This window comes from Phaenicophaeus curvirostris, chromosome 1, assembly GCF_032191515.1.
Source record: "Phaenicophaeus curvirostris isolate KB17595 chromosome 1, BPBGC_Pcur_1.0, whole genome shotgun sequence".
Taxonomy (NCBI): domain Eukaryota; kingdom Metazoa; phylum Chordata; class Aves; order Cuculiformes; family Cuculidae; genus Phaenicophaeus; species Phaenicophaeus curvirostris.
This window is the reverse complement of record NC_091392.1, coordinates 72,141,961-72,156,211: the sequence shown is the minus strand read 5'-3', so window position 1 is coordinate 72,156,211 and position 14,251 is coordinate 72,141,961. Positions and strand designations below refer to the sequence as shown.

Sequence of the window (14,251 nt, the reverse complement as noted above, 5' to 3'; positions counted from 1 at the left end):
CTTACTGATATTCTCCTTACGTCAGGAGTTTCTGTGAGTCTACTACTCAAATGTCTAGAGGTTAAAAAGTTAGTCAATAGTTTTTTTCCTAAAGGTCAGTGTTTCAAAGATCATGGGGAAACAAAAGCTGTTTCCACCTCATTTATATAACAGGCAGTAAAAAGAAAATTGTTTTTGATATCCCAAGTATTTAAAGAAACATGATGCTCTTTCTCAGAGCCTCTTAATTTTCCTTCCACATTCCCATCACACTTACATTCAGGATTACTACTCGTCCAAACATTATAATTCACAGCTATAGGGAAATCATCCATTCCTCTGCCTGAATAGTCTAAATTGACATGTTCTACCACCGGGGTGGAACACCTGTTTGTCACATGTACTCCCATATAAGTTTAAATTATTAAATTATCAATCCTGTTCCTGTTTTGAGCACAAAATCTGCTTTTTTATTACTACGGTCTTCCAAGAGAAGCAGCCAGTCTGCCTATGAAGATATTAAGAGACACCATCTCCCACCATGTTTATTTTAAAGATTATCTGCCTTTATTGCTACAAACATGAGTGTACTTGCTGTTTTGAATTTGTCTGTTGTCATTCCCAGAGCTGGGTTTTGCTATGCCTTTCTCTACTGAATACTTTAATACATCATCTTATTCAGTAGCTAAGTGAAAATTTAGAAATCCAGGATGTAATAAAACAGAATATATTGATATGTCTACCTGATCAATGATATTTGTATCAGCAGAGAAGCGATTTAGAATTAGTCCCACTGGAGTCGTATCAAAAAACCTGTTGAACAAATTATAAATAAAACGTTACCCAAAAAGGAATTCCAGTTTTGGAGAAGAAGTCTGACCAGGCAGAACACAAAGCTGTCATTTTTTAAAACCAATCAGGAAGTAAGAATGACATAAAGTAAAGTCTGCATTCTGACTATCCAAGTTTCTCTCTTGGTATCACCCCCCAACTTTTAATTCTCCATTTCCAATAACCTGTCCCCTGCTCTTTCAGCCACACCCCCTCAGATTTTAAGATCCCTTCCTTACAGCTTGTTTCTGGCCAATACTCAAACTCCTGCATAGGTGTGGGCACCAGGACTCAATTATTTCATAAAAGAACTACGATAATCATATTCGTTATGCAGGCATCCTTTTGGCCATCATGCTGCCTGTGAGAGACTATGGTTTTGTGCACACAACCTGTTCCTGGCCATCAGAAGAAACTTAATGTCCACATCATTTGATGACATGCTTGTTGCTCAGGGCTGAGGCTGGGTGCCCTGGAGCTAGAACTTCACTTAAAGCTTTCCTTGACATCCCAGCCTTGAAGGAAGTGCCAGCTATCTGACGTATTTCAGCCAGATTAAAAAGGGGGCAGAATATCTCATGTTCTGACATGGAACATTCACCCCTGATCAATTCACTAGTTATTTTCACTTTTTGAGGCTGTGAAGAAAACAGGACATCTACAAGAGCTTTTCACAGAAGTATCCTCCTAGTTAAAAATAATAAAAAAGAAAACAGGATAAGTTTTGGACATATAGGTTTTCAGGAAGAACGTTATTTTTGCTTTACCTGATTGGTCCAAGAATGATCTTGTTGAGGAGATTATGATGTAGATTCTTGGCTGCGGTGAGGCCCATCCACTCCACAGTCAAAGATGTGATGAGGCAAAGGACTATTCCTGCTCCAGAGAGGATGCTGAAGACAGCTACATGAGAAGTCTAGTAAAACAACAAATATATCAGTCCTAGCAATACTCGCACTCCTCTTTTCCACTAGGAAGTTCCCAATGTACAATGCACTAATCAGCTATTATCTCTTATACTACAGAATTATATTAATATAATCTTTAGGAAATAAAGAACTGTGATGGAACTTCAGTTCATTAAGTTCACTTAATTAGAAGGTCTGGCATTTCTAAAATGTCCCAACCTACTGATGAGTACCCTTCAAGACCCTGAAGTGATAGCACTAAGAACTGTGAAGACAGTTCTATTTGTCCAGACTAACTGGATAAATACAGAAGTATGCAAATTGTTAGCCAAGAAAAATGAAGAAGTAGCACCTCTCAATAACTAAGGCATTTGAGAGATGCTGGAAAGTTCCACTTCATCAAGTACTTGGATCACTAAAATTCCCAGAGCAAACCCTAAACTAATCTGCCAGGTCTATAACACATTTAAGCCTTCTGAAAGTTTGCTAGGTGGATTCCAGTGAGATATTTGCATATGAGTAAAATTTACAGCTATAGGCACGTTGTATTTAAGTAGTACATGGGAAGACCTTTTTTTTTTTCTGGCAAGACATTACTGGACAGGAAAATAGGATCATTGACTTAGGTGTTAAACAACTCAGATGGAAAATTTAATGTGAGATTCCCACTTTTGAAATGTCAATTTTTCTAACCACAAATATATTTCTGTTTCAGTTTTGCATGTTTGAAGACTGATAAAATTAGAATAGTCTTAAGTTCTATCATAAACAATTAATCCATCCTATGTAATAATGAATGTCACTATATCTATCTTTTTCTTTTTTAATTTTTTTTCCTGTCAAGCTCAGAGGTATGACCCACCTTATTTGTGCTCTTGTCATCAGCAGCATTCCTGAATTCCTCTGCATTGTCCATGGATGTCCACATAGCAAGCCAGTAATCTATGGCCACTATAACGGAGTGTTTCAACAGCTTTGAGAAAATCATCAGAAATAGCAAGAAAAAGCCTCCAGAGGTTAGGTATCTCCAGCAGGTTTTCCAAGGCATCTTCGTTCTGAGTCTCAAGACAGTTGACATGTTATCATCTTCATCTTCTTCCTCTTCTTCCTCTGTGATTCAGACATATGATCAAATTAGCTTGGATTCAGTACTAAAAATTATACCCGGTTTTACTGGATTTGGTTGATGTTTTATTTTGAATTTTAATTTTAACAGCAAAATCAAATTTGACATTTAAAAACAGCAAACACTTCAGCCATATTTTCATAAGACTTGCCCTGTGCTCTTTAAGCAACTATATAGACTTTAACTAGTTACAGTTTTGGTAATAACTATTTTTGTAAGTCAGGTCTTCAGCACGTACAGACTATGACTTAAAATGACAATCCATCATGAGCACTGCCTTATGAAACAGGCAGCAGTAAAGAGCCTAATAGCCACTGTGCATTCTGTGAACCCTCCAGCCAACATCACCATGATCTCCTGTTGAGTTAAGGTGAAGCCTGAAGTTCACCTCTTCTGTTCCCTGGCATAGTTACTGCTTGCCAGGATTGACTGGCATCCCAGGGATGTTTGTGGTAGGTCTTGTTGCCAGCTGCCAATATCCAACTATGTGTCTCCCTCCATCCTGCTTTAAAAATGATGTGAATCTGAATCTGCAGCTGCTAAAACCACTTAGACTTTGGGGGAACAAGAAGCTAAGCTTGAGAACAAAGCATAAAATTTCTCCTATAAAGAGTCTCAGCTAGCAAAAACCCGATTAAATCCGTATCCAAAAAGAAATTAAAAATATCCACAAGTTTGATCACATGGAGATATATCAAGAGCCCAGAACAGATTTCTCATGAGGGACAGGGCTACAGATGGGCTTCCTTAAACAAGTCATATTCTAAACAGATCAAAGTATTGGATTTCTGCTGTTATACCAAGTGTCATCAATATCTTTGTACTTTGTTGCTATGGGCTGCCAGCTGTTCAAGTGGAAAGGCAATAATACATGGGGTGATAGAATAAATGAAGTGAAACAATAAGACATACCTTCATCTTCATCTTCCAGTTGTGATTTGGATTCTCTAGGATACATGGCCCTTCTAAGAGTTTTTCTCTCAAGAGTAGTCTGGTCAGCTTCCATATCCTGTAATAAGAAAATTTATTCACTAATTTGAGACCTTAAACATCTGCCATTGTGGTAGCACCAACAGTAACCTCAAAGAGACTGGGGGGATTTATCTCACAGAATGTAAAAGCACAGTATTTTAGGATATTTATTGTTCACAAAATCCTGCCTTGTCCACTTTCTTGCCCCTGTCTTTCTTTGATTATTTCATTCCCTCTCTTCTGAAATCACAAAACCTTCAAAAACAATCTTTAGAAAATCCTAAATGCTCGTGGCAATAACAGAATAAAAGGCTAAGAGATAACTGGGTAAGTCCTTTAGTCCACACCCGACCCCAGGAAAGGATCAGTTATCCACCACATTTCAAAAAGATGTTTACCTTACATGTCTTTACAAATCCACCCATGATGGATATACCACACATTTCCTAGACAATCTGTTACGGTCCTTAAAGTTCCTTACAGTTCATTTTGTTTTTTTTCCCTAATGTCTAGGTTAAAACTTGCTTTCTGACATGGTTTAGTTTTTTTTAAATTAACTGAAAAAAATTTCTTTTTCAGAAACATCATGCTTGCCCAAATGGTCCTATTTACCTTTTCCAATTCTTGATCTTGACGATTCATCAAAGTTTTCCAGTGTTCATATAGCTCAATATCATTGGTTTGGATATCCTTTAGTGTCCCTTCTCTAAGCACCATTCCATCCTTCATTGCTATGATCTAGGGAAGAAGCATCCAATAAGTCTATTCGGCAACATAGATACCATAATCACTGACCTGGATCCTACAGGACATGTCTGAGTACTATTGAGATTACCAATATGCAAATTTCTGTGTTGATATTATTCAGCGGTTTATTAATAACTTCTAAAATTTGACGACACAGCTCATAAACAGAAATTTCTATAAGACATGTTTGCCTGTATTTTTAAAAAGCGTTGACTGGACACAATGAGCAATAGTCATATTTGCAATTATGTTATAATTCTACAATGGCTTTCAAACAACACTGCACAAATAATGCAAAAATGAAATAATTTCTTCTAGTATGAAATTTGTAGTATGTAAAGTAGCAGTTAGACACGTGACATATGGAACTAGGAAGGTGGGATTCTATTACAGAGAAAAGTGGTGATCTCATCAAGTGCTATAGCGCTGTCTTCAAGTTTATGTTCATCATTAGCAAATCTGCATCATGGTAACTCTTCTCTTACCCAGTCAGCATGTGGTAGATATTGTAACTTATGTGTCACAAGAACAAGAGTCCTCTTATCTTCTTGCAGAAACTTCAAAATCCCTTCCTGCATTAAATGATCGCTTAAGTGAATGTCCAGTGCAGAGAATGGGTCATCCTGCAATCCAATAAAATTAAAAAATATTACAACAGAACACGAAAATTAGTTCTATTTCTTGCAAGTTTTTTTTTTTTTTTTTCTAAATTTGGAAGCATCTGCCATTACTAAAGTTTCATCTCTCCCTAATGACTAAGACCTAGTCAGAGGGCTACACTATGAAACAGTGAGCTAGAATGCATTGCTTTTCAGTTCATAGCAATGAACTATGTGTTTGGATGTGTGCAGTGCTGGTGCCACACTGACAGTGTGAAGTAATCTTGATCAGGAATGCCCGACTGAAATTAATGGGAAAGTGGTACAGGAAATATAAAGCAGAGTTAGGAACTGTTTAAATTTCCTCCAAATTAAACTGCTATTGTGCTTGGTCTTCACACTCAGTGAGTGTAGCTAGCAACAAGACAACATTCAGGTGAGGGCATTAACATGCAAACACTTTTTCTTTAAGAACAAAAGCCCCTGGTTAATTTTGAAGAGCCACTTCATGAGCAGTAGCCTCCTGCAATTCCTAATGTACTTTGAAATTAGTAACAGAGAAGGGAAAGTTTATCCAAATCCACAGCACTCTGCTGATGAGTGCTGAAACCTTAATCTGTTCATTGCTCACAATTAGTTGCATTATAGTCCTTTTCCTTATCAGACGTCCCGGTGATTTCAGTGGGGCTGTGTTGATATTAGGTCACCATTGAGAGGAAGCAGAAGTTAAGCAACCTTTTCTGCTCCTCAGGTATTAGTCTCTGTAGGAAATCCCACCTTCATCTGTCTCCCAGTATGTTTTGATGCTGTCTCTGGTGAATGTTTATTTCTTATCTCCATAATTTGGATTTGGAGCTGAATATAGGTTTTTATGATTTTCTAAATCTAATACTACTTTTTTCTAAAACTAAATATAAAGAATGGCAGTTATATTACTAGTTTTCCATGCTCTGTGTGAAAAAGAAAAATCTTACCAAGAAGACAATGCTGGTGTTCTGATAGAGTGCTCGAGCTACACAGATTCTCTGTCGTTGGCCGCCACTTAAATTAATCCCCTAATGAGTATAATGAATCAGATATGCATCTTTGAATAAACATTATGGTAGGACTTTGGAAATGTGAAACTTTTTACAGTTATACAGATTATCAATAAAAATAAAAAGCTTTGTTAAAATGCTAATCCTGTTGATAAATAAGTATAATCCTTATATAATATCAGAAGAAAACTTATTATTCAGCAGTATGGATAAGTGTAAATTATGACGAGCTTCTCTAAGCATTGTAAGCTTCTTAGATGGAAAAAAAAATCAATGCTTGCATCAAATTCTGCAAGTAAAACATAGGACACTGAACAAAAAAAATCCTATTTGAGAAACAGCTGAAGGAAAATGTTTTCCATTTATATTTTTTTTAAGTAACCCGAGGTGAATTACAATTATTTACCAGGCTGGCAGCCCAATGCAGACTGGATCTGCCTGAGTGACATCAGAGAGCACCTTCTTAATACGCAGACTAAGCAGACATAAAAGCATTCCTACTATTTACCCTTTCTCCAATTTCTGTCTGATCACCAAATGGTAGTAAGTCAATGTCAGGCTGCAGAGAACACGCATCTGTAACAGCTTTGTACCTGTAAAAACAGTGTGGTCATAGCTATAATTTAACCAGCCGCTTACTTTGCTAACACAAAAACCTTCAGCTCAAATTCACTGCTAAGTTATTCTGACTCTGTGATGGTTGGATAACTGCAAAAATAAGTAGGACAAAATGATTATTCACCACATAATCATGGAGCACTGTAAACTACACAATGTAAAAAATTTATCTGAGTTCCTTATTGTCAAGCCTGCTTTTTAAAGATTCAATTACATAAATTATTGAGTGCATTCCTCTCTGTCACAGAGCTGTTTTGCTGGACCCTGGAGTATGTGAAGCCATTTTCCAGTGAATTATTATCCTGCCACTGTCAGATGCCTTTACATTTGCTTCAGTGTGACAGTACAGTACAAAGGATCCTTACAGTTCTTCTAACCTTGCCAGAATAAGAAAGCCACTTGCAAAAACTTAAAATGTGTTGTGAGATTTCTAGGTCTGCAGGGTATCGCAGATCATCTGCTTATATGCAGCTGGGCTCAGACTGCTTGTGTGGTTTAAATCAGCCTTGCCCCTTTGATATGAGTGAAGTTAGGCTGATGGATGCAGGAGCAGAAGAATCTGGTCCCTGCAGTTTTAGATGTTTCTCTGTTTTTTGAGGTATTTGGTCTCTTCTAAGTTCTATTAAGTGGGAATGGAGGCATATATTTTAACAAAGAACACACTGAGAGGAATGGGATGCAGTTTTAATAACTTAAAATAAAGAGAGTGTTGCCTTTGGAAACATCAGCAATTTGTTTTCCTTAAGTCAAGTCACTTTTTCCACTCCATTTGTTAGCTGACCTTTTAAAAGGACACAAGAAGAAAAATGTTGGATAGGCACAACAGAAGATGGGTACCTCACTTTCATACTCCTTTCTTCTGTATTTCTAAAGAAAGAATTAAGGTTATTTCCTTGAGGCACTCCATCTTCATGCGGGCAGGGTTTTTGTAAAGTGCCTGCTCCAGTAATTTGATCACAGCAGGATTAGCACATAAACTCAGTGGAAACATGCCTAGAATCCCTATTCCCAGAGTCCTCTGACAACCCCAGGCTCCGTTAAACAAAACAAAAATATGTCAGTAGTCTCCAAAGATGAGATTCATCTCACCTAACTTTAGCTGCTTGAAAAATACACATTGAACTTCCGCTGTATCCCACAGAGAGCCACTGTTGCTGTGAGATTTCTCACAAATTTCTTAGACATGCACTTTAGTTAGTGGGGGAGCCTTAAAGGGAGCCTTAAAGACTAATTTAAAACAGAAACCTTCCTTTGAGATGCCTAAAGTCAGGTTAGCTAATTGCACCCCAGAGTTAACATGCACTGATATTTTTCAGAATCTACAAACTTCCTCCAGAGGAGCAAGCCAAGATCCTCTTTAAAAAAAAGCTGCCAGATTTTTTCACAAGGAAGTCAATATTTACCTCTGTTTATTAAATGGACTCCCAAAGATAATGTTCTCCTCGACGGTTGCATTCAGCAGCCATGGCTTCTGAGCTGCGTAAGCCACTGAGTATCTGTTTCTACTAGAGACAGATAAAAAGCATTAGTAAAAAGCAAAGCACCCACATTATGAAATGTCTGAAAATCCATTTTTAAAAACTGAGAAGCATTTATGAACGTGCATTCATAAAAAATACAGGTAAACACATAGGCAAAGCAACTGTCACAAAAGTGAAGAATTTTTAATTAGATGCTTTTGTTAAAAGAGCACTCACTCTCGCCCCTGACAGCAAAATCTACACTCTGTGTTGTATTCTATTCTCCTATAAACAGCTGGTACCTACCTCAATTTAGTAACTGCAATTTCAATCCAAAGGCAAATATAAATATTCAAAATTATTAAAGTATCACAAGAATAGTTATATGGTATTTTTTTCTTTAATATCAAAACAAGTAGTGAAAAGGCACTGTTCAAATGGCATCAGGACACTTGACTTGCTCCTTTCTGAAGTTTTAGATTATTTTATGTGGTATGCACAAGAAATAATTTATTCTCAGTGAATGTTTTTTTCCTTTAAGTCTATTAGATCCACAGTGAGCTGATGTAACATCAAAAAAGAGGGTACTTTAATACAGATTGGGAAGAAATCACTATAGTCTCCCATGTATTTATTAGACATATTTAAAAATTTAGACATATTTAAAATGTGTTTATCTATTGAAATGTAAATAACAAGGGTGTGAATGCTATTTACTTCTGGCTGTTTTGCCTACATATGGCAAAAAAAGATCACGTAATTTTAGACATTTTTATAAGATGCCCAAGATGTGTGAGGAGGAAGGTGTGAACAGGCAGTGGCTTGTGGGTCGGAACACTTATCTTCCTTCTAAGGCTCTGATGATATTGCTTGAAACCATACATGTAATATAGCTTTGTATGTAAGCATTGAGGATTTGTTGTTGAGGGAGAGAGGATGCTAGGATATGAGAAATAGCTGGTCAGAAACAGTCAGCAGTATCCCCCCAAAATTAGCAATTTTAGCAGTTCAATATGCACTAGTATGAAATATGTCTTCAGGGTTATCAGGCAGCAAACCATGGTATGGCTCCCAACCACAGCTATTTGTGCCACTACTTCTCTATCATTTATGACTTCTTTTCAGTTTAGTTTGTCCTTTTTTCAAACCTGAAGGCCCTTTCACTGGAGCCAGGTGTGGAGTCAGTCCTTGACTGCAGCTGGATCATAGCTGGCTTTCTTCATACACTCTGTGCCCTGCTCCATCACAAAGCTATTAAGCTGGGTTACAAACAACATGAAATCCAGTGCTGACGAGAAAACATGCAAATACATTGGATGGTACACGTAATGGTGTCTCATATCTAAAGGCCCTGACTTGCAACATATGGAGCACAGTTAACTCCCAGATATGTCAAATGGCATCTGGGAGCACTAAATATTTTTCATACAAGACTGAGCTAGTGGTACAATGGCTGGAGAAGGTTGGGATCCACTGGATTTAACAAAGTCTGTCAGTTAATCCTATGGAAAATTATTATCAACATGGTAAGAAAACATGAAGATGACTGAAGGGTACAGAGATAAAGGTTTGAAGAAATTCTGAAGTAATGAATGAGTGTATTAGGATACAGTAAAACCAGAAAATACCTTCTGGATGCTTCAAAAGAAGGTTCAGTTTCATTTATGCTGTAAGTTATGGTAAATGACGTTTAGTAAGCAGGAAATACAAAGAATGACATTTTGTGCAGGTTTTACAGGAAAACTGGAGTTAAGCACATATTTTAAGGACTCAACATCACATCGCAGTGTTTTTGTTCTTAAAGGGAAAATAAACAAGGTCTAATTAGAAGTATATAATTTCTAAATACAGTAGTTTCATATCTATAGTGCATAGTGGCTAAACAGGCAAGCTGTGTTGTTAGAAAATTTATTAAAAATGAAAAGTGTATTGCAAACCTTTTAAAAGTGAAATTATTAATATTGCCTGGGCATATAAAAGATTGACAAACAATAACTTAGCTTCTCTGCATGTTACACCAACAACCTGCAAAAGTTGGTAACTAGCATCAAATTTCCCCTGGAGAAAAGATAAGTTTTGCAGATACACTTTTGAATCAGAGCAGATTTTGGAACTGTTTATAGCAGCAAGGCTGCATCAAGCCATGACTGGCACTACAGCACCTACCCCTCCTTGTCTACCTCCATGTCTTAAAGACTGTATCCAGGAAATAAATTTCGAAGAGCATGCAATGGCAGTAATTACAGTAATGATTATTTTGCAGCTCCACCTGTTTGTTAATTGACTTATTAACACTGTCGAGGGCATGGAATGGCAGCCAGAGCAGTTCTGGACCAGTGCTGGTGCACCAGTCTGGGCATGGTGACACATCACTGCAAAATGCAAAACCTGGAAGAGTAAATTTATGCCTAGAGTAAGCTTATGATTAGAAAATGGATATTAATATGTTATTTGTCTGACTTAAAAAATGCCTAAACAAACAAATCCTCCACTCCCAAGCCTACAAATCCTCCAGATAAAATATTTTACTGCTGAGACAGAAATGTCTGCTTGCCTGCTGGCATACCAGTAACTGCAGCTGCACTCATAAGCAAAGGATCCAAGTCTGGCAAAGAGCATAAAAGCTCAAACAGCAGAGCCCTCGTAATGCCAGACTCACTTATTAAGCATCTCCTCAAAATGCCAGAACTGAGACATCTTGCTTTCTGTGCTGCACATCAGCTGTCTAAGAATTTTGATAATTCGTGTCTCCTTAAGTGCACAATCATGTGTTTCCTTTGTTCACCAAACACCAGAGAAGATATTACATTAGAGGTGACTAAACCCTGTTGATTATCTCATAAGGGTCAGAGAGCCATAAATCATGGCTCAAAGCAGACACTGCTTCACCAGAGTTGGTGCTTTAATCAGCAGAAGCTTCCAGTCTTCTCTATAACAGAAAAAAGTTACAAGAAAGAAAAAGACGAAGTTTAATGGGAGATTAAAAAGAGATCAGAAGTTAGGTTAAGTCAAACAAAAAAGAAAACCTGAATTTCCTGTATTAAACCCCTCCCAGACTTTTATCAGCAAAGCATTACAATGGTAGAGAAAGGGATAAAGGTTTCACGTGCATGTTTGGGAGCGCCCTCAGAAGTACAACAAAAACTGGCCACAAGCTTGGCAGGACCCCTTGCAGATCCATACCAGATTCAATATATTTGTCATTATAATCAACTAGATTATCTGAATGAGCAAGAACTAATTTTACGATTTCTGTTTCTTAAAGTCTTCTTCTTTGTTTAGAAATTACATTCCATTATTAGCTTGACAAATATACTTGAATTCTCACATATAATGAGTGAGATTTCTGAGAACCCATGTTCATTAATCATCTCATGAATAAACACATGTATGACCTTTGTTGATCTGGGGCCTTCACAAATAAGGAGGTTTAGTATTTGATCTTTATTACCCTACTGAGTCTGAAAGAGTGATGTGATTGCAGGGCATGGGAGTGGGCTGAAACTGAAGCTCCTGAGGTTTCTATTATAAAAAGAATATTTTATTACCCCACTGGGATTAGTAATCTTTGTTCTAATTTCTTTATTGAAATGTGGCTATTTATAATAATTTTTATTCTGTACCATAAAATACAGATGTTCCTCCAAACGCAGCATGGTAGGTTCAAGTCTGAATTGGTAGAAAAGACCAAATTGATCAGATTAATTAGTTCTTTTTATAAGATTTTAAGTATACAAGCTGAACTAATACAGAAATGAAATTAAATCAAGGTTTTAAGGAAAATTTACAAGGAGACTTTCTTGAAGTTTGGACAACTTTTATGCTAACTCTTGATGTTTTAAAATAGACTAATGTATCTCTAACCAAGCCCAGATTCCTTCAGCCCGCAGAATGAAAAGGAAAGAGAATAAAGGGATACAATATCTGTAGGATACCATTGTAACATCAGAATAATTATTTCCTCTGCTAGCATAAGCTACAAATTTGAGCAAGACAAGGACCAAGCATCTGCACAAATTCTATCCAGCAGTTTGGAGGAATTTATTCCTGTCCTTGCAATCAGCCAGAGCTGCACAGCAGTGCTAGTAGGTAAGTCAACTTTGGCTACTGACATTTATCTGGACAATCATTTGTCCATCTGTCAATAATGACCTTCAGTGTTTTCTATAAGATACTGTGGTTACGATCTCGTAATAAGTAGTTGCACAAGGCAACCCTTCTGAGGGGAGCACTGGCTTTTCCTAATTTTTCCTGAAGCCTTCCACAACTTGAGGGCACAACAGGCCATGTAAGAGGATTGATTTAATAATTTTTGTGTTTCCCATGCTTTTCACTTAGTATACAACAACCTGTTTGCACAGAAAACAGCTCAATATACAGAAAACATACACAACAGCAACAAGGAATTCAAGCCTGAGGATGGACTTTCACAGTGATGCGTTGCAGACTCACTCCAGCATAACTGGGGCTGAAATCTTATCCATCATTACTATTACTGTTTTGTTATACCAGAATTTGTTGTGGAATTCACCTGGCCTGCTTTTCATCCCTGGATCAGCAGCTGTGTTAGTCATGCATGTGGAATCACATGGGAAGGGATTTAAGAGAGTAAATGGAACCTTTATTATTGTTTTGTAAAGTGTAGGATCCGCTTTGTTAAATACCTGAAGTATCCTTCTGTATTCATCTGTCTGTCAGGCATTCTGAAATTATCAGCAAAACATAACCATGTTTGCATCAGCTATATCACAGTACCAAGTTACAGTTTGCAATGAAAAAGAACTCAGTAAGGCCTGAGATGCTTGCTAAAACCTGAGTTACCCGGTTATGTACCGAATGCTAATCAACTGACAACATGATCTCAATCTCCCTAGAAGCACGTGAAACTTAATCACAGAATAAAATAGCATTTAAATAGAATTAAATAGCATTTCATAAATTTTCATTATTAGCTTTCTAAGACATCTCATTTTCTCTAATCTTTCTAAGATCCCATATCTTTCTCTAGGGCAAATTTGAGTCTTTCTCAAATACATATTTGAAAACAATTGTGAGAACAATTTCAAGATACACAGTACTCAGTCCTTTTATTTTCTTGAACTACTCAGAAAAACATTGCCTGATTGTGCTGTCAAAATCTTCAGTGTATGTCTCAAAGTAATTAACCCTGGTACATCACATAGTCTTCTTTCAAAACTTAAACTCATGTATAATTAAACTAAAGTAAGTCTTGTCTTGGCTCCAACTGTACCTGCTACTCCAGTGAGATCATAGGTTTATAGTAGCAGGCAGTGAAATATGGCTAGAGAACAGAAAAAGCCACACATGCTTATACAGGCAAAGCAAAAATATCCAGCTTGCAATATTACTGTAAGAAAAAAGATGACAAAAGAGGTTACTAGCTAGGGGGTGGGGCAACAAAATATTGGTCTCTGTGATGAAATTCACACTTTTTTCCTCAAAAACCTAATTAAGAAGAGTTTGGCTGGGTAGTTTTAAGAAAACAGAATTGATCTTTAAAATCAAAGAACAAGTTCTGCAGTTACAGCACATCCCTTTCACAGCCTCTGCCCTGCCTAGGCTAGGAGAGTGGTTGCTGCCTCACCACTGGAAGTTCTCGTTCTCTGGGTCTGAACTCATGTGGATCCTGAGGCTTGATCTCACAGACAGTTCCCTTCAACGACAACTTCTTCAGAGCTTTTACTCTTTAGATATTTGGTGTCCTCAGGCGGTTTTCTAAATGTATAGCTGTGAAGACTAACACTGATTTCCATAGGTCAGGCTTAGGCAGATACCAGAGAAGGGGAAAAGTACTGGTCATGTGTTAATATATCACCTTTTTTTTCAGCTAGCAGGAGCAGCAACACTGGACAAGTCTTTCCTGTATCATTCGACTGAAGCTCCAGCCTGTCATGCTTTCACGAGTGTGTACAGTAGCAGAATAACGATGCTGACCTCAGTTATAGTGACGGCC

At 37.3% G+C, this 14,251-nt stretch overlaps 1 protein-coding gene across 1 annotated transcript in view; it reads right to left on the bottom strand.

Moving 5' to 3' along the window:
• ABCC9 (ATP binding cassette subfamily C member 9) overlaps positions 1 to 14,251 on the bottom strand; it is a 73,805-nt gene that overhangs the window by 21,560 nt on the left and 37,994 nt on the right. Inside the window, exons 19-29 of the mRNA XM_069862723.1 lie at positions 12,942 to 12,980; positions 9,906 to 9,944; positions 8,221 to 8,322; positions 6,708 to 6,792; positions 6,137 to 6,217; positions 5,049 to 5,186; positions 4,429 to 4,554; positions 3,757 to 3,853; positions 2,581 to 2,828; positions 1,578 to 1,726; positions 723 to 792 (exon numbers count right to left, since the gene is read on the bottom strand). Of these exons, the coding sequence (XP_069718824.1) occupies positions 723 to 792; positions 1,578 to 1,726; positions 2,581 to 2,828; positions 3,757 to 3,853; positions 4,429 to 4,554; positions 5,049 to 5,186; positions 6,137 to 6,217; positions 6,708 to 6,792; positions 8,221 to 8,322; positions 9,906 to 9,944; positions 12,942 to 12,980 (1,174 nt within the window). The remainder of the gene's footprint in view (positions 1 to 722; positions 793 to 1,577; positions 1,727 to 2,580; positions 2,829 to 3,756; positions 3,854 to 4,428; positions 4,555 to 5,048; positions 5,187 to 6,136; positions 6,218 to 6,707; positions 6,793 to 8,220; positions 8,323 to 9,905; positions 9,945 to 12,941; positions 12,981 to 14,251) is intronic.